This window comes from Hipposideros armiger, unplaced genomic scaffold (genome assembly GCF_001890085.2).
Source record: "Hipposideros armiger isolate ML-2016 unplaced genomic scaffold, ASM189008v1 scaffold_8, whole genome shotgun sequence".
Lineage (NCBI taxonomy): Eukaryota > Metazoa > Chordata > Mammalia > Chiroptera > Hipposideridae > Hipposideros > Hipposideros armiger.
In genome coordinates, this window is record NW_017731358.1 from 2,974,586 (window position 1) to 2,999,098 (window position 24,513).

The 24,513-nt window shown below is 35.6% G+C and overlaps 1 protein-coding gene across 2 annotated transcripts in view; it reads left to right on the plus strand.

The window, feature by feature from the left end:
• UBXN7 (UBX domain protein 7) overlaps positions 1-12,903 on the plus strand; it is a 54,368-nt gene extending 41,465 nt beyond the window's left edge. For both annotated transcript variants that reach the window (XM_019651793.1, XM_019651786.1), the window contains 6 exons: positions 2,746-2,892; positions 4,217-4,307; positions 5,165-5,292; positions 10,585-10,978; positions 11,106-11,185; positions 12,506-12,903. In XM_019651793.1, coding sequence (XP_019507338.1) covers positions 2,746-2,892; positions 4,217-4,307; positions 5,165-5,292; positions 10,585-10,978; positions 11,106-11,185; positions 12,506-12,667 — 1,002 coding nt within the window. In that variant the 3' untranslated portion in view covers positions 12,668-12,903. The remainder of the gene's footprint in view (positions 1-2,745; positions 2,893-4,216; positions 4,308-5,164; positions 5,293-10,584; positions 10,979-11,105; positions 11,186-12,505) is intronic.
• The last annotated feature ends 11,610 nt before the right edge of the window (positions 12,904-24,513 follow it).

The window sequence follows — 24,513 nt, forward strand, 5'->3', positions numbered from 1 at the left end:
CCCCGCCCCCTGATATACATTATCTATTACAATACAGGAACCTTGTTTTATTTATTGTGTATTCAATGCCTAGAAGAGTTTTTGGCCCATAATTAATTGGCCCTCATTAAATCTTTGTTAAATGATTGAATGGCATAATCTGGAGTATGTTGTACAGAAAGAATCAAAACAATTTTCGTAAAGTTTTTCTAAATAAACTATGTATAGCTTATATTTAGTTTTATTCAAATTTGGCAAATATTACAGAAAAATTAGAAAACTAGTAAAGAAAAAGAATAAAATTGTAGTTTCCATTAAAAAGTACTATGCATCTTTTAATATATTTTCCTTCTTGACTTTATGCATATGTATTATTGACACATTCTTTTCCTTTATATCATTTTTTTTTTTTATACTTTACTGATCTGTCTTAGACTAAGAGAGATTTACCCTTTGCACAGGGGGAAGCCGTATCACATACCTCTCTATTTGGTATAGCTACACTTGCCCTTGGGTCTCCCTATGATGGCTTTTGAATGTTAATTCACAACCTTATGATTCCAAGAGGAAGGTTCATCATTTATCCTATGGCCCACTCTCACCTCTGATCCTTGACCCTTATAATTAGTTTGCTTAGTGAGATTGTGTAAGATGCTCTTATATTCCCTGCAAACATTGTTGCTTTGTATGAAATTCGTGTCTTCTTTGGGCCCTTCTTTCCAGCAGTAATTTCTAAACAGCATCTTCAGTTTCTCTTGCTGGTATAAGGTATCTCCCCAATGTATGCTTCATAAAGGCAGGAATTTTTGTGTTTTGGTAATTGCTACAACTCCAGCATTTATCACTGTACCTGAAACATGGTAGGTACTCAGTAGTATTTGTTGAGTGAATGAACCTGAATTAATGAAACCATGAATGTGAATATATGAATTTTTTTTTCTTTTTAAAGATTTTATTGGAGAAGGGGAACAGCCAAGTTGTTGTCCTTCAATCTTAGTTGTGAAGGGTATAGCTAGATCAGCTCCAAGTCTAGCCCAGCTCCAAGTCTAGTCACCATCCAGCTGCCCATAGGCAGCTCGCGGCCACTCAGCTCAAGGTGTCGTGTTCAATCTTAGTTGCGGATGGGCATAGTTCACCATCCCATGCGGGAGTTGAACTGGAAACCTTGTTGCTAAGAGCGCAGGCTCTAACCACTGAGCAATCCTGCCACCTGTTGGCAGCTCAGTTCGGGCACAGCTCACTGGCCCATGTGGGAATCGAACTGGCGACCCTGTTGCTCAGAGCTCACGTTCTTAACCAACTGAGCCACTCAGCCAGCCCCCAATAAATGAATTTTTAAAAACAAAAACAAATGTCTCTCCCTCATTTTTAAACTCTGGACTTTTATTATTTTCAGTGTTAAACATTTTTTTCTTGTCAGTGTTGTAGTTTAGGTAGACTTATGTAAATTCACCCGTTATAGGGATAAGTATTCTCCAATCTGTCTTTCTGGAATGTGTGTTGATTTTCAGTTAATACAGTATAATTACTTATTTATCACCCATTTGTTATTCTACATGCATGCTACTGTGTATAGGAAGTAAGTGGAACACTATTACTTCCTGGGAGCAAGGAGTAATATTGAATTTGTATATTTTAAAATAAGCCTTTGACCAGTTTAATACAGCTTTCTGACTCAATACAGGATTACTTCCTTTTAGAACATGGGTCTTCACCTGCAGAATCAACAGTGAATATTAGAAAATTATTTTCTCTGGGGATTCACACCAAAAATTAGGATTATAGTATATAAACCTTCTTAAAACAGAAGATAGTCTTATATTTTCAAATACTACCTTAAAAATGGTATATGTTCTTCAGTTGTTTTTAACCTGAGTTAGTTGATTCTTAAGATTTTACTATGTCAAACTGATTTGGAAAAGAATATTGTTTCAAGACAATTATTCAAAACTGTGGTTTTCATTTCATTATTTCTATGCAAAGGTTTAAGGAAGCATTTGCTCATTTGTTTTTCTTTTCGTATTCAGCAACATTTTAAGGTTTTTATGATGACAAGGAACTGTTGGGCAGAAAGTACACACTCACGATTGATATTAGTCCTATAAATTGGGGATATTAATCCTATGAATTAGTCCTACATATTGAGTTTAAATAATCAAAGATTATTCTGAAACATTCTTTGATCCTCTGGTCTCATTTTTTGAAATCCACTCCTAGGAAAACAACCCTAAGAGAAAAAGCCTTAGCAGCTTTTACAGAAATGTTTAGAGTGATTTTATAAAATAGCACATGCTTAATAACTGAGATGAATATGACATTTGTAAATGTGTACAGAAGGTGATGTTGAAGAAAATAAAACATGAAGTAATATATACACACTGGTTACATCTATTAAAAAGGAGATGGTATATTTGTGGATAGGAATTGGAAGAGAAAATAAAATAGAATTATGTGACTTGTTGACCTTAAGTTTGGAACCTTTTTCAGGTAAAGGCGTTTAAATGTACAATAAAAAAAATCCAGCTATCATAACAATAATAGTTCATTTAAATTTGAAAAATGCTTGAAAATGGACAATATAATTATATATACATAGGCAAGTTAATGTAAATAATGGATAGATACCAACAACTCTAGATGTCATACTAGGGGAAAAAACTTAGTAGTTTAAATAAATGAAAAGATGACAGCTTCTGAACTCTGAAACATATCAGTTACCAAGTAGAAATTATTTCTAACAAATGTTGTGTAACTTTACTCTTATAGGCCAAAGAGTGTGGTCAGATGCAGAATAAGTGGCTAATGATAAACATTCAAAATGTACAAGATTTTGCATGCCAGTGCCTCAACCGTGATGTATGGAGCAATGAAGCTGTGAAGAATATTATCCGGGAACATTTCATTTTCTGGCAGGTGAGGCAAGTTTATCAAAATTTTAGTAGTAGTTTACTTTTGTAGTATGGGATGTTGAGAAGGAAGAATTTAGTTATAAACTGGAAAAAAATTAATAACTGAGTTAAATAGTGATACATGAAAAAGTAAACATCCATAATGGCTAAAATAGTAAGGACAAATGAAAATTAGGGCAGCAATATAGAACCTCCCAAGGGAAGGAGGAAAAAAAGAACCAAGCTATGTAACCATATAATATTCATATCTCGGAAGAGCTTAAATATCTTTGATAGCGTATACAACTGTACTGTTCAATAGGAATATAATGTGAGTCACATACGTAATTAAAAATTTTCTAGTAGCCACATTTTAAAAGGTTAAAAGAAAAAGGTGAAATTAATTTTAATGTATTTTAAAATCAATATATTTAATATAAAACTAATATTAAAATATTAATGAGATGTTTTGATTTTGTGTGTGTGTTTAGGTCTGTGTGTGTGTATGGTAAATCTTTGCGGTCTGGCATGTATATTTCACCCGTACAGTTCAGCTCAGTTCGGACTCGCCACATTTCAGATACTTCAATAGCACATGTAGTGGCTGCTATAATTGACAGTTTGGATGTAGGAGATCTTGCGTAATGGAACAACATATGACTAAGACTTGGATTTTAGCTTGAATTTGATACTCTTTAACTCTGTGTCCTTAGGCTTGTCACTTAGTCTTGCTGGCTCTAATTTCTTTTGATATAAATTATCAAGTTAAGGTTAGATGATCTTGCTCCAATTTTTTTTTTAGAAAATAAAATCTGAATGAACTGAATTTCTCCCCATTATATGTATTACTGTAATTAATTTGCTTGTTAATGTTTTACAGGCTCCTAAATTCAATATTTTTTCTGAATGGTAACCTTTTATTCCTTGACTATTGATTGTGTATCTCTTTGCCTAGTGCTGTACTAGGCACAAGCCTGTCATCTTAATATATAATGACTTAATTAACATTGAAAAAAAAAAGATGTATATGATTGAGAGTTAGGAATGGCATAGGTACACAGATATATTGAACAGGAACAGCAGTAACTCGAACAGGAAGAGCGTATAATACCTCTTCTGAACTGGAAAGGGAGGAAAAATGGATTGATATATGTTTCCAGAGGGACTGAGGGCAGGAAGTTGAGGGAGTTGACACCAGATTACTTTCACTTTCTGCTTATGAGTGAGATCCTAACATATACCAAAGTTATTATATATTTGAAGAATTAATTACTGTTGGTATAAAACAAGAATATACTTGGTACTTTTTTTAGAGGCTGACTTTTTTTTTTTTATTAATGATTTAACAGGTTTATCATGATAGTGAGGAAGGTCAGAGATACATACAGTTTTATAAGCTAGGGGATTTCCCCTATGTTTCCATCTTGGATCCACGGACAGGTAAGATTTATATCAGCTTACAACCTTTGACCTATGACTTATCTTTCAGTTACCTAAATAATTTATCTTTCTTATATAACTAGATCCAGTTTCAGAATTATTTGTAATCATTTAGGTCTTCATTCCCTTTAGAATTATTTAAACATCTGTTGAAATGTGTATTTAGGGAGTCTGTTAGTGCCAATTTTGAGAGATGGTAGCGTTTTATATTTGTGCAGTTCTTTCAAAAAATAACTTTTATCGTTATTGTCATATTTAAAGGATCACCTTAGATTTTCTATTAGAATACTGAGATCATTCAGGTACTGTTTGTAATCCCACCAGGGAAGCAGAGAGTAGAGATGATTATATTATTAGTGGATTGAGTTTTATATACTGTATTTCCCCATGTATAAGACGCACCCCTTTTCGAAAAATTTGGGGTCTAAAAACTGGGTGCATCTTATACAGCGGTTGTAGGTTTTTTTGCTTGCATTTGCTGCTTTTTTCGCTCGTTTTTGCGCTCATACAACCACTGTATAAGACGCACCCAGTTTTTAGACCCCAAATTTTTTGGAAAAGTGTGCATCTTATACATGGGGAAATACGGTAGATACTGCTTTGGGTAAATCTCTTCTTCTTAAATGGGAATAAGTGATACCAGCAGATAAAGTAGTTTCTCTATTTTGATGGTTGGGAATCTCTTAGGCTGGTTGTAATTAATGTATCCTCTAGGTTATGAAAATGCTATGCAACTTAAGCTAGTGAGGGGTGTTCCCAATAAATTGTAATTATGCATATGCCAAAAGAAATACTTAATGAGAATGTTCAGAAGGCATGTTGATTTCATTATATATCCTGTTTTTTTTAATTTTCAGGCCAGAAGCTAGTAGAGTGGCACCAGTTAGATGTATCTTCTTTCTTGGACCAAGTGACAGGATTTCTTGGTGAACATGGGCAACTGGATGGACTATCCAGTAGTCCCCCAAAAAAATGTGCCCGCTCAGTAAGTATAACTACGAAGTGGTGATGGACGATGAAGTGTAATTGTATATAGATGTCTTGTGTAAAATGAGGTTAAGATGGTAAAGACTCTTGTTTTTTATAGTTTTAGCTCTTAAATCAGTGATCCACTTTGAATTAATTTTTGTATATGGTGTTAGGGTAGGGCCAAGTTGCAGTTTTTTGTTTGTTTGCATATGGCTATACAATTGTTCCAGCACCATTTGTTGAAAAGATTCCCCTTTTTCCATTGAATTGCCTTTGTACCTTTGTCAAAAATTGATCATATATGTGTGAGTTTATAAACTATTCTTTCCAGTGATTTATATGTCTTTCTTTACACCAATATTTCACTGTCTTAGTGATAACTGTAGCTATAGTAAGTCTTGAAATCTCATGGTTAAGTCCTCTAACTTTGTAGTTGTTTTGGTTATTTAAGGTCTTTGTATTTCCATATATGTTTTACAATCAGCTTGTCACTTTATACAAAGAGCTACTAGGACTTTGATTGGAATTACATTGGCTCTATGTATCATTTTGGAGAGAATTGACATCCTAACAATATTGAGTCTGCAAATTTATGAACATGGTACATATAGCTCCATTTATTTAAGTGTTGAATTTCTCTCAGCAATGGTAGTTTTTGTATGTTGACCTTGTAGCCTACAACCTTGTTAAACTCACTTATTAGTTCTAGTTGTTTTTTTGTAGATACCTTTGAATTTTCTATATAGATGGTCATGTTGTCAGCAGATAGACTTACTTTACTTCTTCCTTTACAATCTCTATGCCTTTTATTTTTCTTTCTTAGGACCTCCAGTACAAAGTTAAACAGAAGTAGTGAGATATTAGACATCCTTGTTTCTGGTGTTTCAGTGGAAGTATTGTCTTTCACCATTAAATTTGATGCTAGCTATGTCTTGTATAGATATGCTTAATCAGGTTGAGGAAGTTACCTTCTATTCCAAGTTTACTGAGTTTTTATCATGAGGGGATCTTGTCATGATTTTTCACATCTATTGGGATGATCTTATGGTTATTTTTTTTTAATGAATTCCATTGGTTGATTTTTTAATGTTAAACCACCTTTTATTTATTTGTTTGTTTGTTTGTTTGTTTGTTTATTTTTAAAGATTTTTATTGGGGTATTGGGGGGATGGGAACAGTGCTGGGGAATTGGGGGAAGGGGAACAGACAAGTTGCCGTCGTTTTGTTCTTCATTCTAGTTGTGGAGAACGTTGCTTCACTGGCCCAAGTTGGCACCATCATTGCGCTCTTCCCAGGAGAGGCAGATCAGTCGCCAGCTTCTGGACGGCCGCTCACTGCGGTTGCTGGCTGCTCACGCTGGCTGCTGGCTACATATGGTAGCCCATGGCAACCCACTGCCACAGGGGCTGCAGCCTACGCCGTCGCCGGCGACTCACGGCAGCCCAGCTCCAGGTCGAGCTGTTGTTCAGCATCTTAGCTGTAGAGGGCAGTGTCACTGGCCCTCATATGTGGGATCCGAACCGGGGCCCTCTGGCGTCCCAAGCCAGTTCTTAACCATCGCGCCACTCGGCCGGCCCCCACCTTTTATTTTTGGGCTAAAACCCACTTGGTTATTATACATCACTTTTTAATATATTTTGGGGTTTGATTTTCTAAAATTTTGTCAAGAATTTTTGTATGTGTATTCATGAGAGATATTGTTTGTAGTTTTTATGTGTTTGTTTTCTTTTCCTTGTAATATTTTTTAATATCTTTGTCTGGTTTTGGTATCAGGTTAATGCTGGCCTCACAGTGAATTGGGAAGTGTTTCCTCCTTTCTGTTTTCTGGAAGAGTTTGTTTAGAATTGCTGTTATTTCATTAATATTTGATGACATTCACCAGTGAAGCTACCTGGGCCTTGGAGTTTTCTTGTGGGAAATTTTAAACTACAAATTCAATTTGAATTATAGATATAGACTACTCAGGTATCTATTTCTTCTGTAATAAGCTTTAGTAGGTTGTGTCTTTCTAGGGATTTGTCCATTTTACCTAAAGGGTTGAATATATTGACATAAATTTGCTCATTTTAATGCCTTGTTATTTTAATGAATATAGTATCTGTAGTGATGTCCCCTCTCACAGTCTTGTTATTGGTAGTTTATGGCTTCTTTTTTCCTGACAGTGTGGCTAGTGGCTTATCAATTTTATTAATTTAAAAGAACCAGCTTTTGGTTTTGTTGATTTTTCTTCTGTTTTATAGGCCATTGATTGAATTTTGTCCTTCCTTGTTTTCCTTCTGTGTAGTTGGTTTAAATTTTATTTTTTTTTCTATGTGGGCACTTACTTAATTTAAGATGGAAACTTAGTGATTAAGTTGAGACCTCTTTTTAAACAATACAGTCATTTAGTTCTGTAATTTTTTTGTAAGCTCTGTTTTAGCTCCAAGCACAGTTTTTTTCAGCTTGATATATTTTCTTTTATAGACATGATTAGAATTCCGTAAGTAAGGAATTAAAAGAAAATGGATATGGACTAGGAAGCCAGAGGTGTATGCCATGGTGACAGTCTTTAAAATCAAGCTATGTGTTGTGCAATGTCTTTGTTATAAACTTAGTCCACCTAAGCCATTGCAAGTCAAATAGGCACATCTGCTTGCTTGTGTGTGTGTGTGTGTGTGTGTGTGTGTGTGTGTGTGTGTGTGTGATCAATTAGCCTTAACTTTATTTGAAATGTTTTATTTTTTGCTATATAGTTGGCAGATAGTGAAAGCCAAAATGAGACTCCTTTAGTTTTTTTGTGTGTTTGCAACCCAATACTTTTAATCTTTTTTTATTGTGGAAATTTTTAAGGATATTCAAAAGTAGAAGGAATTTATTGAACCTCTATATATCCATTAGCTAATTCAATAATTATCAACAAGTGGCAAGTTGTATTTTATCTGTGCCCCATCCTATTCACATTATTTTGATGCAATTCTCAGAATTTGTTGTTTTATTCATTATACTTTGATATGTATCTTTAAAACACAAAGGATCTTTTTCTTTTTTAAAACACAATCCTTAAAAAATTAACAGTACTTCCTTAATATCATGAGATATCCGTGTTCAACTTACAAATTTTTTTTGTATTGTTTGCTTGAGTTAGGATCTAAATAAGTCCCACTCAAACAACCCTTTTTTTCATTTTAATTTTATTGTTTTGTAATTTTTAAATTATAGTTGACATATATATATATGTATGACATACGTGTGTGTGTGTATATATACATATATATATATACACACACACATATATATGTATATATATTAGTTTTAGATGTACAACACAGTGATTCAAGTCGGAAAAGTCATGATGCATTTTTGCAACGAAAAACAGAAAAAATATGTCATGACTTTTCCGACAACCCAATACCTTACGAAGTGATCACCACAATAAGTCTACTAACTATCTGTCACCATGCATAGTTATTAAGATATTGACTCTATTCCCGATGGTGTACATTACATACGTGTGGCTTGTTTTATAACTGGAAGTTTGTACTTAACCTTCTTCCCCATTTCTACCCACCCCCCAAACCCACTCCCCTCTACAACTATCAGTTTTTTCTCTGTATGTATTTTTTTGTTTGTTTTAGATTCCACATATAAGTGAAATCAGACAATATTTGTCTTTTTTACTTATTTTACTTAGCATAATACCCTCTAGGTCCATCCATGTTGTCCCAAATGGCAAGATTTCATTCTTTTTTTATGACTGAGTGATATTCCATTGTGTATATATACCACATCTTCTTTATTCATTCATCTATCAATGGACACATAGGTTGCTTCCATATCTTGGCTATTATTAACAATGGTGCAATGAACATAGGGGTGTGTATATCTTTTTGAGTTAGTGTTTTTGTTTTCTTCAGATAAACACCCAGAAATGGAATTGCCGGGTCATATGGTAGCTTTGTTTTTAATTTTTTGTGGAATCTCCACACTGTTTCACATAGTGGCTGCATTAATTTATAATTCCACCAACAGTGTATGAGGGTTCCCTTTTCTCCACATCTTCACCAGCACATATTATTTGCTGATTTATTGATGGTAGCCATTCTGATAGTTGTGAGATGATATTATTCTGGTTTTAATTTGCCGTTCCCTGATGGTTAGTGATATTGAGCATCTTTTTATATATTTTTTGGCTATCTATATGTCTTCTTGGGAGAAATATCTGTTTAGGTCCCTTGACCATTTTTTAATTGGATTGTTTGTTATTTTCGTGTTAAGTTATAAGAGTTCTTTTATTTTTCAGATATTAACCCTTTATTGGATGTATCAGGGCTTACATTTAAGTCTTTAATCCATGTTGAGTTTATTTTTGTATATGGTGTACAAAAGTGGTCTAGTTTCATTTTCTTGCATGTATCTGTCTAGTTTGCCCAGCACTATTTATTGAAGAGACTGTCTTTTCCCCATTGTATATTCTTGCCTCCTTTATCATAGATTAATTGACCATATAAGCATGGGTTTATTTCTGGGCTCTCTGTTGATCTGTGTCTGTTTTTGTGCTAGTACCATACTGTTTTAATTACTATGGCTTTGTAATATAGTTTGAGATCAGGGAGTGTGACACTTTCAACTTTGTTTTTCTTTCTCAAGTTGCTTTGGCAAACAACCCGTATTTTGTGACTGAATAACTTTAGTGAAAGCTGTGACATTTAAACTTACCAAGAGGAAAACTATTAAAATTAACATTTCTCATGATCACAATGAAAATGTTATTGCAATTAAACTTGGGAAAATATAGCTATTTTTTTCCCTTATTTATTATATGGTGTTTTGTTTTGTTTTGAATGTTAGAGATCTGTTAGATTTTTTTGCAAAATGATAATTTTGCGTTATTTATTGATAGCCTTCTATCCAGCAATGTTAGTTGAATACAATGGTGAGCAAGGTAGACATGCTTTGCTGTGTGTAGTCTTTTAAAGACTAATGTTTGGTTTTATATTTAAAACCTTAATTTTCTTTCTGGGCAGGGAATAAGCTATTTTCTTAATTTTATTCATTTTGATGCAAAAAAACCCCTGTGCTTGCAACATCACTGTGCCAGGTGATATGAGTTTTCATTTTTGTTCTTAAACTATCCATTCCAACTTGGTTATATAAGACAATGTTGTTGCTCACAAATAGCTAAAAAACTTTGTAGAACAGATACATTCAGCAGAAACTAATAATGGCAAGTTGACTATTATATTTCTTATGCCCTGTTTGACTTGACTATCTATTTTTGGTTTAACTGTTTTCTTTCTTTCCACCCATGTTTAATGACTGTATCTTGCAGGAGAGCCTTATAGATGCAAGTGAAGACAGCCAGCTAGAAGCTGCCATCAGAGCCTCCTTGCAAGAGACACATTTTGATTCATCACAGACAAAACAAGATAGCCGCTCAGATGAAGAATCTGAATCTGAACTTTTTTCTGGCAGTGAGGAGTTCATATCCGTTTGTGGCTCTGATGAAGAAGAGGAGATAGAGAATCTTGCCAAATCCAGAAAGTCTCCCCACAAAGATTTGGGGCATAGAAAAGAGGAAAACAGAAGGCCACTCACTGAGCCCCAAACCAGAACTGAGCCTGGAACAACCACAAACCACCAAGGATTGCCAGCCGTGGATGCAGAAATTTTGGAGATGTCACCTGAAAAATCAGATGGAATAGTAGAGGGCATAGATGTAAATGGTGAGTTACGTTCTAGACTTGATTTACTTGAAACTTTAATATTATATTACTGAAGGAATATATTTATTTGTGTAAATTTGTTTTTTATTTTAAGCTCCTGTATCTTTTTTTTTTTTTTTAACCCTAGGACCAAAAGCACAACTGATGTTGAGGTATCCAGATGGAAAAAGGGAACAGATCACTCTTCCAGAGCAAGCTAAACTGCTAGTGAGTATATCTAATTGGAAGTGTTTGCTTAATGTAGAGAAATTAATTAATTGGTGTAATTGACTTGATTCTTTGAAATAAGTGTTAGGTATTCAGTCTGACCTCCAACTAGAAATTTAACTGAGTTTGATCTTAATTCTAATTACCTTATTTCTTTCCTGAATTATCTTAGGCAGGTCTCATAGGGTTTGTTCCAGTCAAGGCTCTTCTATTCCATGGCTGCATTTCATTTTCCGACTGAAATTATTACCTGGAAAAGGGAAGTAAAGACTATAGTGGGGCTCCTGGATTTCCTAGTAGCTGGAACTGCAAAATAGTTAAGAACCAAGACCATTTTTTTGTGTTTCTCTTATGGGGCCCGTTTGGTTTTCCCCCTGTAATTCTCTGCTTCACACCATTATTCTCTCTGTATATTGGTGGCTTGTGTTTACCTCTTAGCTTGTACATGGTCCATTATAGTGATGCCAACGGCCTTTTCCTCTAAAATCCACAGATGGTGGATCTTTTCTGTTTTTTTTTCAACTCCTGGAAAAGAGAATGAACCTGACTAGCTTAGCTTAGCCTATGAATGAATCCCCCTTTGATCAGGTGTTTATACCTGGCCATTTTCTGCAGCTGGAGGTAGCCTGTTCTTGAAACCTGTGTGATTGGAATGCAAGTCAGATCTGGCTGCTGGTGCTGATACCCAGACTGTCTAATAGTGGGAGATGAGACAAAGGATAGAGCAAGTATAAACCACTTTTTTGAGAAGTTTGGTTGTGAAGCTAGAGAGGGAGTGGACTGTAATCAGAGGGGTAAGAATGTTTGAAGGAGAGAGACTGAGCATATTTTAAGTCTGATGGGAAGCATCTGTAGAGAGGGAAATGTTGAAGATACCTGTAAAAGACTGCATACTCTGTAGTGGATGGTTTCTGAGAAGGCAAAAAGGGGTTTAGTGCACAGGTAGCAAGATTGGCTGTGGGTAGAATGAAGAACATATCTTTTCTGATAAAAGGAAGGAAGGAAAACTGATCAAATGTTTAAAAACGAGGACAATAATTTTAAATAGCTAGTGGCTTTGTTTATTAAGAAACCATAATAACCCTGTATATTTCAGTATCACTTAATGGCCCTGAAATATTGGATACAGGTTTATTATCTCTCCAACCAAAGGGTTGTATTGGCCCTTCCACAAGGGTAGGCTTCGGTTATCTGAAAGAGTAACTTAAACTTCTTAAATATCTTACTGATGTAATAAAAATGAATGTTATATATGTAATTCTTCAATATGTTCTTTCTACTTAACAGCCTTGTCTTTGTTTGTTTGTTTGTTTTTCATAGGCTTTGGTGAAGCATGTCCAGTCTAAAGGATATCCAAATGAACGTTTTGAACTTCTCACCAACTTCCCTCGAAGGAAACTCTCTCATCTGGACTATGACATTACATTACAAGAGGCAGGCCTTTGTCCTCAAGAGACTGTCTTTGTACAGGAAAGAAATTAACATCATGGCCTGACCTCTCTCAGCTTACCCCTTTTTTCCCTTTTCCTGTGAGATACCATGTCACTGAGTATGCATTTTGGCTCATAGGATCATAGAGCCAAATTTGGGCAAGCAAGTCACCTGCCTTCTCTTTTATTCCTTGCTCTCTCCTATAATCAGTCTCTTTCACTCCTTTCCCTCCTTTTTTTCTCTCCTATTTTCTTTTTCCTACCTTTCTTTCTTCCTTCCTTCCTTCCTTCCTTCCTTCCTTCCTTCCTTCCTTCCTTCCTTCCTTCCTTTCTTTCTTTCTTTCTTTCTTTCTTTCTTTCTTTCTTTTTTCTTTTCTTTTATTTCTTTTCTTTCTTTCTTTCTTTCTTACCTAATTGGGTGACCAAATGGAAGTGTAAGGATAAGACCTCCTAATACTGGCAGCAGGAAATGTGTGTTCCAAGAAGTGGTCTCTTGCACGGCACTTTTTCGGGATCAAATGATGTTACTCCTCAGACGCCTTTGGTAAAGGACCGGCTAGATTCAGAATAAGAACAACCTCCCTTTTTTGTAAGCCCCATTTTTAGTAGTAGGGAGAAAAAATTCTCTAACATATGTTTTGTTTTATTATTCATATAGGAAATATCACATAACAAAATATCCAGGCTTTTGTTTACATGGAAAAAGCATCCCTTATAATTATTTACTCATCATATTTAAAAAATTTTTTCAAAGGAATTCCATCCCCCCAGTTAGAATTATTTCCATGATATATGTTATTGGCAGAATGAGTGTTAAATATAGGGTGAGTAGCATGGGGTGTCTTTCAATATCCTAGCCTGAGACAGCTTTCTTTGTTATTACTCTGTATACTGTATTGATCCTGCTAGTCCCGGAATGGACACTTAGTGAGCATATTGTGGTGACTGACATAGGAAGCTGCTTGCTGTTTTTGCCAGTACAGCATATTAGTTCTGTTGGCCCTTCCATTGTTTGGGTCCACAAGTGATCTATAGGAAGGCAGCTGTTCAATAATCATGCAGTACAATGGCTTGTAGTTGTAACCACTATGGTTATTGATTGTCCTATGTGCTTTAAGGCATACTTATGTATGTCCCAGGGGAAAAAGAAAAAGATGCAGCTGAGAGTAGCTAACCATGTTCCTTTGGTTAGAAATAATGGTTCATTTTTTTACCCCTGGTTGGAACAGTCTATAAAGGCTCTGGTGACTAAATGATCTTAATTCCTCATGCTATTTTCTTGCAAAAGTTATCAAAACTGAAAGCCTCTCTAAGGGGAAGACCTTTAAATTCAACTCATGAGATAACATTGAGTAAGGGAGGTTGGGAAGATTACCAGTAGCTTTCAGATCTTGTGGGGTTTTTTCTGCCTACAAAAGCCACGTTCAAATTGTAGTTGGTGAATGCTTTTTTGAGTATTATTTAGAAGATGCCATCTTGAATCTATATAATACTATTCAACTTATCAGTTTCACTGTATGCTCAGTTCTTATTTTAAACTTTAGAGTCCTTTGAAGGGGTAGTGGTGATTCTGGTGACAAAATCAGAATTTTAATGTAATGTAAAATGGACCTATTTTGTCAATTGGGGATTTAGATTGATTGCTTCTTCTGCTTGAGGAACGTAAATTGCTGTTGTTACTCAGAGACCTTTAGGTTCTCATCTACTTTAAGATCACTCTCTTGGTAACTAGGTGATTAAAAAAAAAAGAAAAGATGCTTATGTGTTGCCTAGTACACAATTAGAGAATATGGTTTCTAATGGGTGAATTTTGTGGGACCCTCCCTAAAGAACGAGTAATGTTTCTCCTCAAGGAAATCATGGAAAATTCTGTTTCTTCTTCAGTGAGTCCTTTTGAATTAATGTTCTTACATTTTTTTCTTAAGTCTGTGTAAGTGCTTATGTATAAGTATATAATTGTATAAATATTTATAAATATATTTATATGATTACAATTTCATTTATATCTTGAGTCAAAGTTCTCTCTTTAGATTGGTAACTGAGTAATACCACTTTGGTGTTTTTTCATAGGCTCTCGAGGCTAACTAGCAGCTTCTGAATTATTGAGGAAACATGGTTTTCATGTTAATTCCTCAGTTGTATCTCTGAACTTGGATAATATACTTGCTATCTAAGGAACAGAGCTATATACTATCAAAGGTGCATTAGAGGGTAAAAAAAATTGTTGGTAGTAGACAAGGTCAGATATCTAAAAATTCAGAGAGGTACAGGGTAAGAAGTGAGGGTATGCCCAGCTTTGGTGCTGTAATGGTACCCATCTCCACTCAGCAAAGTCAAGTCACAGCTAAAGCCCAAATCTGTCAAAAATGTGAAGTTAAGAACTTTCCCTATAGGACTTTGTTTCATTCTTTTACCTATTAGCTTCTCTTTATAAAACATATCTGGAGGACCTGAGACAACATGTTCATTAATGATAGGATGTAGTTCTTTTTGATAAGCTCAGCCCTGGCATATCCATTTATGAGAAACCAAAGGGACTTTTTCAACTGTGAGATGACCAAGTATATATATAAAGTGATTTAAGTAAGCATATCAAAGGTTAGGGCATGAGATATTGCCCTAACTTAGATACAGCTGGGGTGTTTAGAGTACAAAATGTAAAGGATTTTATTTTATTTTGAGGCAGGAGTGTAATTATCCTGGGCCTGATATAGAGACCCATGGGAGGATGGATTATGGATTGTATATGGGAAGAGTGAATATGGAATATTGCTTTACTCAAGAGCTTAACCCACTTAGGGCGTATGCCTCCTCTAGTTTGTCTTATTTCCTCTGCAAATTCCTTTGCTCTTTGGAGAAGAGGTTTTATTGAATAGATTAAATGAGGTTAGTATGATAGTTAAAAAAATAGTTAAAAATAGTCCTTCCTTTTGAAAGAGATTATTAAAGGTAGGGAAAAGAACAAGATAGACTTTGAGAGTAAGTGATAAGACATATATAGGGAGATAAAATGAAAACTAGTGGAGAAAAAGTGACAGGAAACCTCTTTTGAATTTGATTTAGGAAGGAACCAGAGGACAAAAAACAGCCAAATGAGAGAAGAACAGGAAACTAATTTGACTAACATGTGCTAGGTACTTTATATGCATTTTCTTCTTTAATCTTCCTGAGAACTCTAGAAAATGCATATTTCCCCCATTTTGTAGATAAGAAAGAAAATTGAAGTTCAGAGAACTTGTTTCAGGATGTCACAGCTAGTAAGTGGCAAATCATAATTGACATCCAGAGTCCATGCTGTTTAACTCCCCTGCTGTAGACTCCTACAACAGGGGATTCAGCCCAAAAGGTTAGTATCTCATTGTTTGGCTCTGTAAAGTATCATTTGGTTTTTTTCCTTAAAGCTGTGGAATTTGTGCTATATCTATAAATTCTTATTAATATCATTAATTCCCTAGATGGAGAAAATGTAAATGTGCTTATGAAATTGCAGACCCCATGCAGTTGCAGACCCCATGCAGAAACTCTAGGAATCCACAGATTTTAGACCACTGAATAAGATTATCTCTGAAGTCCTTTCCACTCCAAAATGTTATGCTTTTAGTCTCTCCCTCTTAATATATTATCCCTAGGCTAATTAAAAGTATACTTGCTAATCCATTCCTTTGCTTCTTTTCTGTGTCCAGGTGTCATTTGCCCAATAACTTGATCTAACCTCACTGTGATTGAAATCTCCAAAAAGGAGAGTGTAATAGTTGTAGATCTAGTAATGAAATGATCTTTTAAATACAATTCATTACTTTTAAAAACTTAATGCGGTTTTCCTAATCATTGTTGAAGATGACTAAAATGTACTTAATGAGAACCAAATGTTTTATTGACACCAGAGTTAATTTTTCCTGTGTGCTTAAACAAAACACTTTACTTGCTGAGCAATTGTTAGGAAATTGATTTGTGTAAGTTGTAGAATTTACACTTAGTTTTGGCAGAAACAACTTTCAGATCCAATTAGGCTGACTTTTAAAAATATTTCTTGTCCCACAGAGTGTATCTCCATTGTGTCATTCTCTCTCTCTGGCCCTCTTTCATTTAACTACTCAGTAGTAAATTATGGGATGCAGGATGATGAATAAGTAATGTCTTGTGTAAAAGTAAATGCAAGTCAGAAGAACCAACCCTCTGATGAGCATGGCAGTTTTCCAGTCATAGAAGCCTTGATGAAAAGGCTGCTTCAGGACAGCTGTGTGCTATGAATATTCAACTGTACTGATTTGCCTTGTTTAGCACTTCTGTACTGTCTTGCCATGAAACTTAGAATTGCACTGTACACATTTTGGAATAGTGGCAAGAATGTTCTTGAGTACTAAAAATAACCAACAGAATACGAAGCCAAAATTTGATTTCTCCTGTTATGCTGAAGTTTGGTATCTTAATAATGGTTATTTTGGTCTTTGACTCACCTATGTGTCAATCCTGCTAGAGAGCTTAAAATCAAGAGTATTTTTCATAGAGATTATGATGACTTTGATAGTTTTCCGATGAAGTGAACTTATAGTTAAAATTACTGGATGTAATGATATGGAACCCTTATTTAGAAAATCTTTTAATACTACTTTCTCTTTTACTTTTCTTTGTTCCTGATTTTTGACATCCATTCTCTGAAAATTAGTCATGATTTTTAATGAAATTGCCAATGGTTAAGAAATTCATTTCTAAGTTTTAATATGTAACATTTTAAATTTTTTCATAAATTAATATACAAATGAAGAAATTGAGGCAAACATCATTTTTATGGCTCATTTTCTCTCCACTTAAGAACTCTCATTCCAAATATAGAATGACATTCCTCCCCCCACCCTGCCCCGCACCCCCCTTTTAGCCTACAGAATGCTGTTGTATTGGTTAGAATCTCAGTCATTCTCATAAACATGACTTTTGGTACAGGCCTTTCTTTGCCATATGATCTGAAAGTAGAGTTGGGCGATCGAATATGAACTACATTAATAAAACACAATTTAGCATTTCTGTAAAGTATTTTCAAAAGATAACCACATTGACTTGTAGGATTAGAGATACAAATACCAATGGTGATATTTTGCCTAAGAACAATCACATATTAATTTATAAATATGGGAGGTTGCCTTGTACTTAATTAATTGTTTTGCAACAAACAGCAAGTTTTTGTTGTTTGCTTAATGGTATTCCTCTGCAGAGATCAAAATGCCCTAAGTTTTCATATCTCTTATAAGGTTACTTGAGTTTTCAAATAAGAAGAATAGTCAAGCTTAAGCTGGACTGAACATAAAAATTTTATGTCCATCAAAAGAAGTTATTAATCTAACTAGGCTACCATGCATCATTCATTAGACATGGTAAACGAAATGGGAAACATTTCAAATCATTAGATAAATTCTAACCTGGAATTCTCCCTTAAAATCTTTTTTATTTGCTTTTTTTCATGGAATCAGTATGGGCATCTTAACTGATAAGGGAGAGAGATTCTTGATTAATGGAACCATTCCCTGCCATTCTGCTTATTTTCCCTCTGTCATAGCTGGATTTAGAGTATATGTCACTAGGATCTATTTCAAGTTAATGACATTGAAATGTTGATGCTCAGTTGGATATCTTGCTGTTTTAAACGAAATGGTTATATAGTATGCTTTCTCAAAGATTCTGTGTTCTTAATAATGGAAAATATCAATAAATTAAGCGGTATGATTCAAAATATAAATAGGTTTTTGACACTAATCATATGCTCTTAATAACTTTTTGATAATTTATTGCCCTGTAAGTTAAACCTCACATGGAGTGACCATTGCCACCAGAAAATCCCCTTTTACTTGCTAATTAGAATGAAAGTAGTTATGTGACCTCCACTTTTTAGTTAACGAGTAGCAAGCTTGTAGTAGGAGCCGTTTATCTTAACCCATTTTGGAACTTGAGCCTTGTTACTTTCCTAGGTTTGTCCCTTCGGTTTGGAAAGGCTATTTAAAACATCTACTGGAAAACAGAGAAATGAGTACCAGTTAATGCAAACATGATACTTGGACTTTAAGGGGTTTCCATCTGAACTTTGGCATGAATCTGTTAGACAAAATTTTATTCACTCCTTTAAGAATCTTTTTTCTTAGAACGGTTTCCCTTTTGATTGTTAACAGCTTCTAAGCATCTGATGTCTTTTTTTTTTTTAAGCCCTTTAAGAAAGTCTGGTTTCAAGTAGGTATTGATTGTTCCATGGAAACTCAGGAGTGTTTTTAGGCTCTCTGCATGCTTTGTATAAGTTCAGTTTGAACAATGTGTTTTGAATCATCTGGGACGTCCAATTGTGGCATGTCTTCACTAATTGTGTTTTTAAACATTTTTCATGTCATTTTTCAAACCTCATTTCCCACCTTATTCAGAGAGGTTAATCAAGGAATGAAATTTCTTTGGGGATAGGGATGGGGGCGGGTTGGGAACTTGAGTGAAGTCAACCTGGGGTATTTGCTTTAAAGTGTTTCTCAAGCAGTTCCTAACAGTATTTAGAGATTCCCTGGAACGTTTGTGTACTCAGCTTATTTTGGACTAAGTGGTGGTCTTAGTGAGATTTGCATTCTTAATGCAGGACAGGCTCTAAATTTTATGTATAGTGTATCTGTAGTGTAACTTTGTTACTGAATCCAAGAAGATAATGGACAGAGACAGTGCTCCTATTGTAGTGTTTCTGGCAAGTGCTCCCTAAAATGCACATGTAGTTCTGTTTTCTAGACTTTTAATCCCATGGTGCTAGGAGAGATCATTTGTTTCTGCAGCTCTTTTCAAAAGTGGGAAGAAGGCTTTGGGACCAGTGAGTAAGGGGCAACTGGATCATCCACTAAATTTTTTTGTTCAAGACACACTAGAGACCCTCCTGTATATCTATCTAGTGAGTGATAATAAAGGTGCTAGGGAAGGCCTTAAATTTGAAGACACACGGAGGCCGTAGAAAATCTAAATTTGTAGGAGAAAGACATGGCATTAGATAAAGCAGAGCTGTAACTGCTGGCTAAGACTCAATGGAACTTCCACTTGCTCTAAAACCAGGGAAATCTTAGATAACTGGGTGTGATATATCTATAGATACACATAGTCTATAGGTAAAGAATTTCTGAAATGAGGATCTTTCTCTCAGTTGATCCTCTGGTTTTGGCTGTACCAAATTGTGAATATTCTTGCTGTGTTGTACCCAGTTGCTTTATATTGATACTGCAACTTGAATTGGGGAGGGGGGGGTGGGACTTTGGGATGAGGGAGGGAGGGGAGTGGGACGATAAGTCTTTCGAAGACATCAGCTCACTGTGCTGAGAGAGGGACCAAACTCAAGGAAACCTCTGATCTATAAATTCAACTGCTGCATTTTTTATAAATACATGTAAATGTCCTGTTGTAATATTTGATCTTGAAAATAAAATAAAAACTTTTCAGTATTAGGTTTTTGTATTGTTTTGTTAGATAAGACTGGATATTACTTTTTTTTTAATACAATTCAGGTTTCAAAAGCTTTCCCTCATATTCTCCTGTTTAGGACAGTAGTATTTATGGACAAAAATTAGTTCATAGTCCCATTGTCAAGGATAATGCTTGCTAGTTTTTTCTGCTCTTAGTAATACGTGCGCTTAGTAATATGTTGGACATTTATGGTAAGTGCTCTGTAAACGTTGGTCAAATTGTCATGAAATCATTGGGTTTGCCAGCCTTGATGGGAAAATAAGATTCTATATTTTGATACATTTGGGCAATTCAAGTGTCTAGTTTTTCAAACCAACAGTAATGACTAATGACTAATTAAGGACTTGGCTTAAGGACATGAATAAAAAAAGTAATTACTAAATTAATAGGAGAAAAGCCAGGAGTTACGATTATATTGTTCAGTAGAAATTGAGATTGCTGCCTAGCTCACAGTAACCTCAGGGACCAGTTTGTGCTGCTACTTTTCTTCCTCTTTTGGAACTGTCCCTCATCTCCATGCTTCAGCAACATGTCTTCATAAGACTTGCCATTTCCTTTCAATACCTTATTTCCCTGGCCACATGGACTGGTCAAGAGATGGGCATCCTACCTATATTGGGCCAGTAGTGTACCTTTCCCATATTCCAGCCATAGAATACCTATCCTTAGCCTTAACTAGCCTCACAGTATGCCAAATAATAGAGATATGGTGATGAGCAAAACACACACAGCCTCTGCCCTCAAGGAACTTTCTTTTTAAATTAGGAATACAGACAATAAGCAAATGAAAAAGTACAGAATTGATTCAAATACTAGGAGAAAAACTAGTAAGGAGTCAGTAGAGAATTCTGCTTTAAATAAGATGTTGGGGAATAATATTTAGGCTGAGACCTGAAGGATGAAAAGAAGGTGGCCATGGTATGAGCAGGAGGAAAACTTCCAAACAGAGTGACAAATGCAAAGACCATGGAGCAGAAAATTTCTTAATGTATTTGAGGTATTTAGGGAAGGTCAGTGTGTGTGTGACATGCAGTGAGCAAAGGGAATGGCATAAAATGAGTAAAAGCTAGATCATGCAAGGCCTTATTAGGCCTTGGTAAGGGGCTCAGTGTCCCAAGTGTAATGAGAAGCCATTTACGTGGAGAGTGATTGAAAGGGAGCAACAGTAGAGACTATTGAATGATTGAGGTACAAAACAGGTTGCCTGGACCAGAGTAGTGGCAATGGAACTTGAAAGTAATATATAAATTATAGATGCATTTTGAAGGTAGAAATTAAATGACTTAACTATTGGATTAGATGTGAGGGAGGGAAGGAAAGAAAAATCAAGAATGACTCAAGGTTCCAACAGGTGAGTAGATAGATAATGGCATCATGACTAAGATGGGAAGACGGGTAGGTCAAGCAGGTTTGGCGAGGAAGCAGTCATTTTGGATATGTTAATTTGATACTTCCAAGCAAAGGTATAGTATAGGAAGATGGACATGTGAGTCTGAAGCTTGGAGGTGAGGTGGACTGGGGTTAGAGATTTGAGAAATCAGTATTATAGGTGGAGTTTAGGACCTTGAGAAAGAATGAGGTCACTTAGGGAGAAAAAGAGTGCCCAGAGGTGGGCAGCCGGATGGCTCAGCTGGTTAGAGCATGTGCTCATAACAAGGTTGCCAGTTCAACTTCCACATGGAATGGGCTGTGCCCCCTGCAACTAGATTGAAAACGAGAGAAAAAAAAAAAAAAAAGAGTGCCTAGAACCCAGGCCTGGAGATCACCAACATAAAGAGGCCCAGTCAAGGTGATGCAATTAGTGAGCAGGAGAGACACCAGAGTGGGGTGTCAAGGGAGCCAAGACAATGCTCAGGAAGGACCTAGCAGCCAACAATGTCTAATTCTGCCTAGGGGTCAAGTGAAAAGGACAGGCAAGTGTTCATTAGATAACAGGAAGTCACTGGAGACCAAGGATAGTTTCAGTGAGATTTTGAAAATGGAAGCCTAATTTGAGTGGGTTGAAGTTTTATTTTTATACTAATGAATTAAAAAAAAAAAAGAACTTCCTCTTCAGTGTACTGGCATATGTGGCAGCTCTTTCAACATCTCCTATCTTCCTTTTTTTCTTCCTCCAATTAAGGGAATGTGCTCTCTTGTTTAGTCAGCTGTCAGTTGAGGTTGGAGCCCTCCCACAAAGAAGCTGTTTAGTCTGTCACTCTTATCTGGGAAAGATTGGCCTGATTGTCATCTTTTCCTAATTCCTTCTGCCACTGAATTCCATTTTTCAACTTCCTCTATTCCTTATTCAGATCCCACCTCCAGGCCCCACAATATCTCCAATAACAGAATGGAATATCTGTTTATCCTGTTCTCACAAGCCTTTCAGCTTTGGGAATCCTTTTATGGCCTTAGGCAAATTATTTTCCCAAAGCCCAGGCCCCATTCTTAATTTGTGCCCTCAGACTCCCACTTGCTTCTCCCTAGAAATATCACCAACAAAGTGATAAATAGTAGCAGTGTCTCCAACAGATGAAATTCTAAGATTAACACATCTGTGAAAAGGTAATGGTTTAATTCTTTCATGGCAGTGACCAAGCCTCTTACCATAGAGAGCCTATTACAGGGAAGTGAAGAACTTAATCTAAAGCTGGCCTTACTTAGCAGAACTTTTGCAAGTATAGTTTCTAAAGGAAGTGTGTTGTTCGTAAGGTTAATCACTGAACTAATTGTGAGAAATTTTACCCTAAGGAACAAAGACCTACAGTTGTCATCACCAGCCCCAACTCAGTTTGGCACTTTAAGGGTTTAAAGCCAATTCCAGCACTTTCTTTTGCTCTAAAAGCACCATTTAAATATTCATATGAGAGTGTCTGCTGTTAGATAAGCTACTGGATTCTGAACAGAGATATCTTCTAAAAATCCAAGTGATATCTGGCAGTTAGCCATCAGATCATTCTAATTGCCTAATTACAAGATTTCTAACACATTGCATAGAAAATCCCTTTTGCTAAACTGAGATTCAAGAGCAGGAGAGGACTAGCCCACTCTAGGCATCTTGTATCATATTTAATTCTCAAAATAAACTTGTGAGGTAGGTAGGTATCATTTTACAAATGAGAAACTAAGGCTCAGATTATTGCTGAGTCTTGGTGAACTACCCAAGTTAATACAGCTGATAGGTATGTAGCAGGAATTGAGACACAGATCTCTCAGGTGTCAAAACACCACAGTACTGCCTCCAAGAGAAAATACATTAAGATAGTTGGAATCTGGGTTGGAGGGAAAAAATATCTCAGCCATCAATATGCGGGGCTGTGTGGAGTGTGGAGTTACACAACATTGGCTCATCTCTTGTACCTCAGTCACTGTTACTCTGAGCAAGTCAAATTCCTCTGGGCTATAATCTCTTTATCTGCACGATGAAGCTAACCTAACATTTATTTTACTTGCTTTAGGTCTATTGTAAGGATCTAATGAGATAGTTTGTAAATGTGTTTTATAGAGTGAATAAATGTTTCTTCGTATTATAAAGCTTTGTGAGTCCTCAGCCTAGTGGCATCTTCTATCTAAATTCAATTCTCTGGGAAGAAACCAAAATTCATTTAAGCTCTAAATGATTCCCTTTTACCAGGACAATGAAAACTGGATCCTATTTAATGAGCTTTTCAATAGCTGTTTACCAGCTTTTGCTTCAGACATACATCTGCATGCATAGAAATTTCATACACAGAAAGCAGCTCATATGCAGTTTCAAAGGATGTAATAATAGCCAGTTGTAATTATTCCTTCTCATATATATGTATCAAGGGTTTTCTCAGTATTTATTTTCATTAGAAGTAAAATCTTTGTGCACAGAGACTGTGTGTTACTTCATGCAGTGCATAAATGAATTCGTTAACCAAGTGATTCCTGAACTGCTACCATATTCCAAGCTCTACGCTAGATTCTGGGTATACAGAGCAGAACAACACACAGCCTCTGCCCTTAAGGATCTCACAGATGTGGGGAAGAGGCACATAAATAGCACAGGTAAATCAAAATGGGAAGAAGGCAAGGATTTTTTTAAATAGTACACAAAAAGCAGTGGCCATAAAGGGAAAGATTCGTAAATGCAACTTAATTAAAAACAAGAACTTCTTTTCATCGAAAGATATCATTAAGAGTGAAAAGGCAAACCACAGACAGGAAAAAACATTCATAACATATATCTGATAAAGGTCTCGTATTTGCAATTCTAAAAACCGCCTATAAACCAGTAAGAAAAAGATAAAGAGCCAATAAAACCTGTACAAACGACTTGAGCAGGTTCTCAAAAAAATAACTTCCAAATGGCCAATGAGTATATAAAAAGGTGCTTACTCATCTTGAAAATGCAAATTAAAACCACAGTGAGATACTACTGAACACCCACCGGAATGCCTAAAATTAAAAATGTTGGTGAGAATGTGA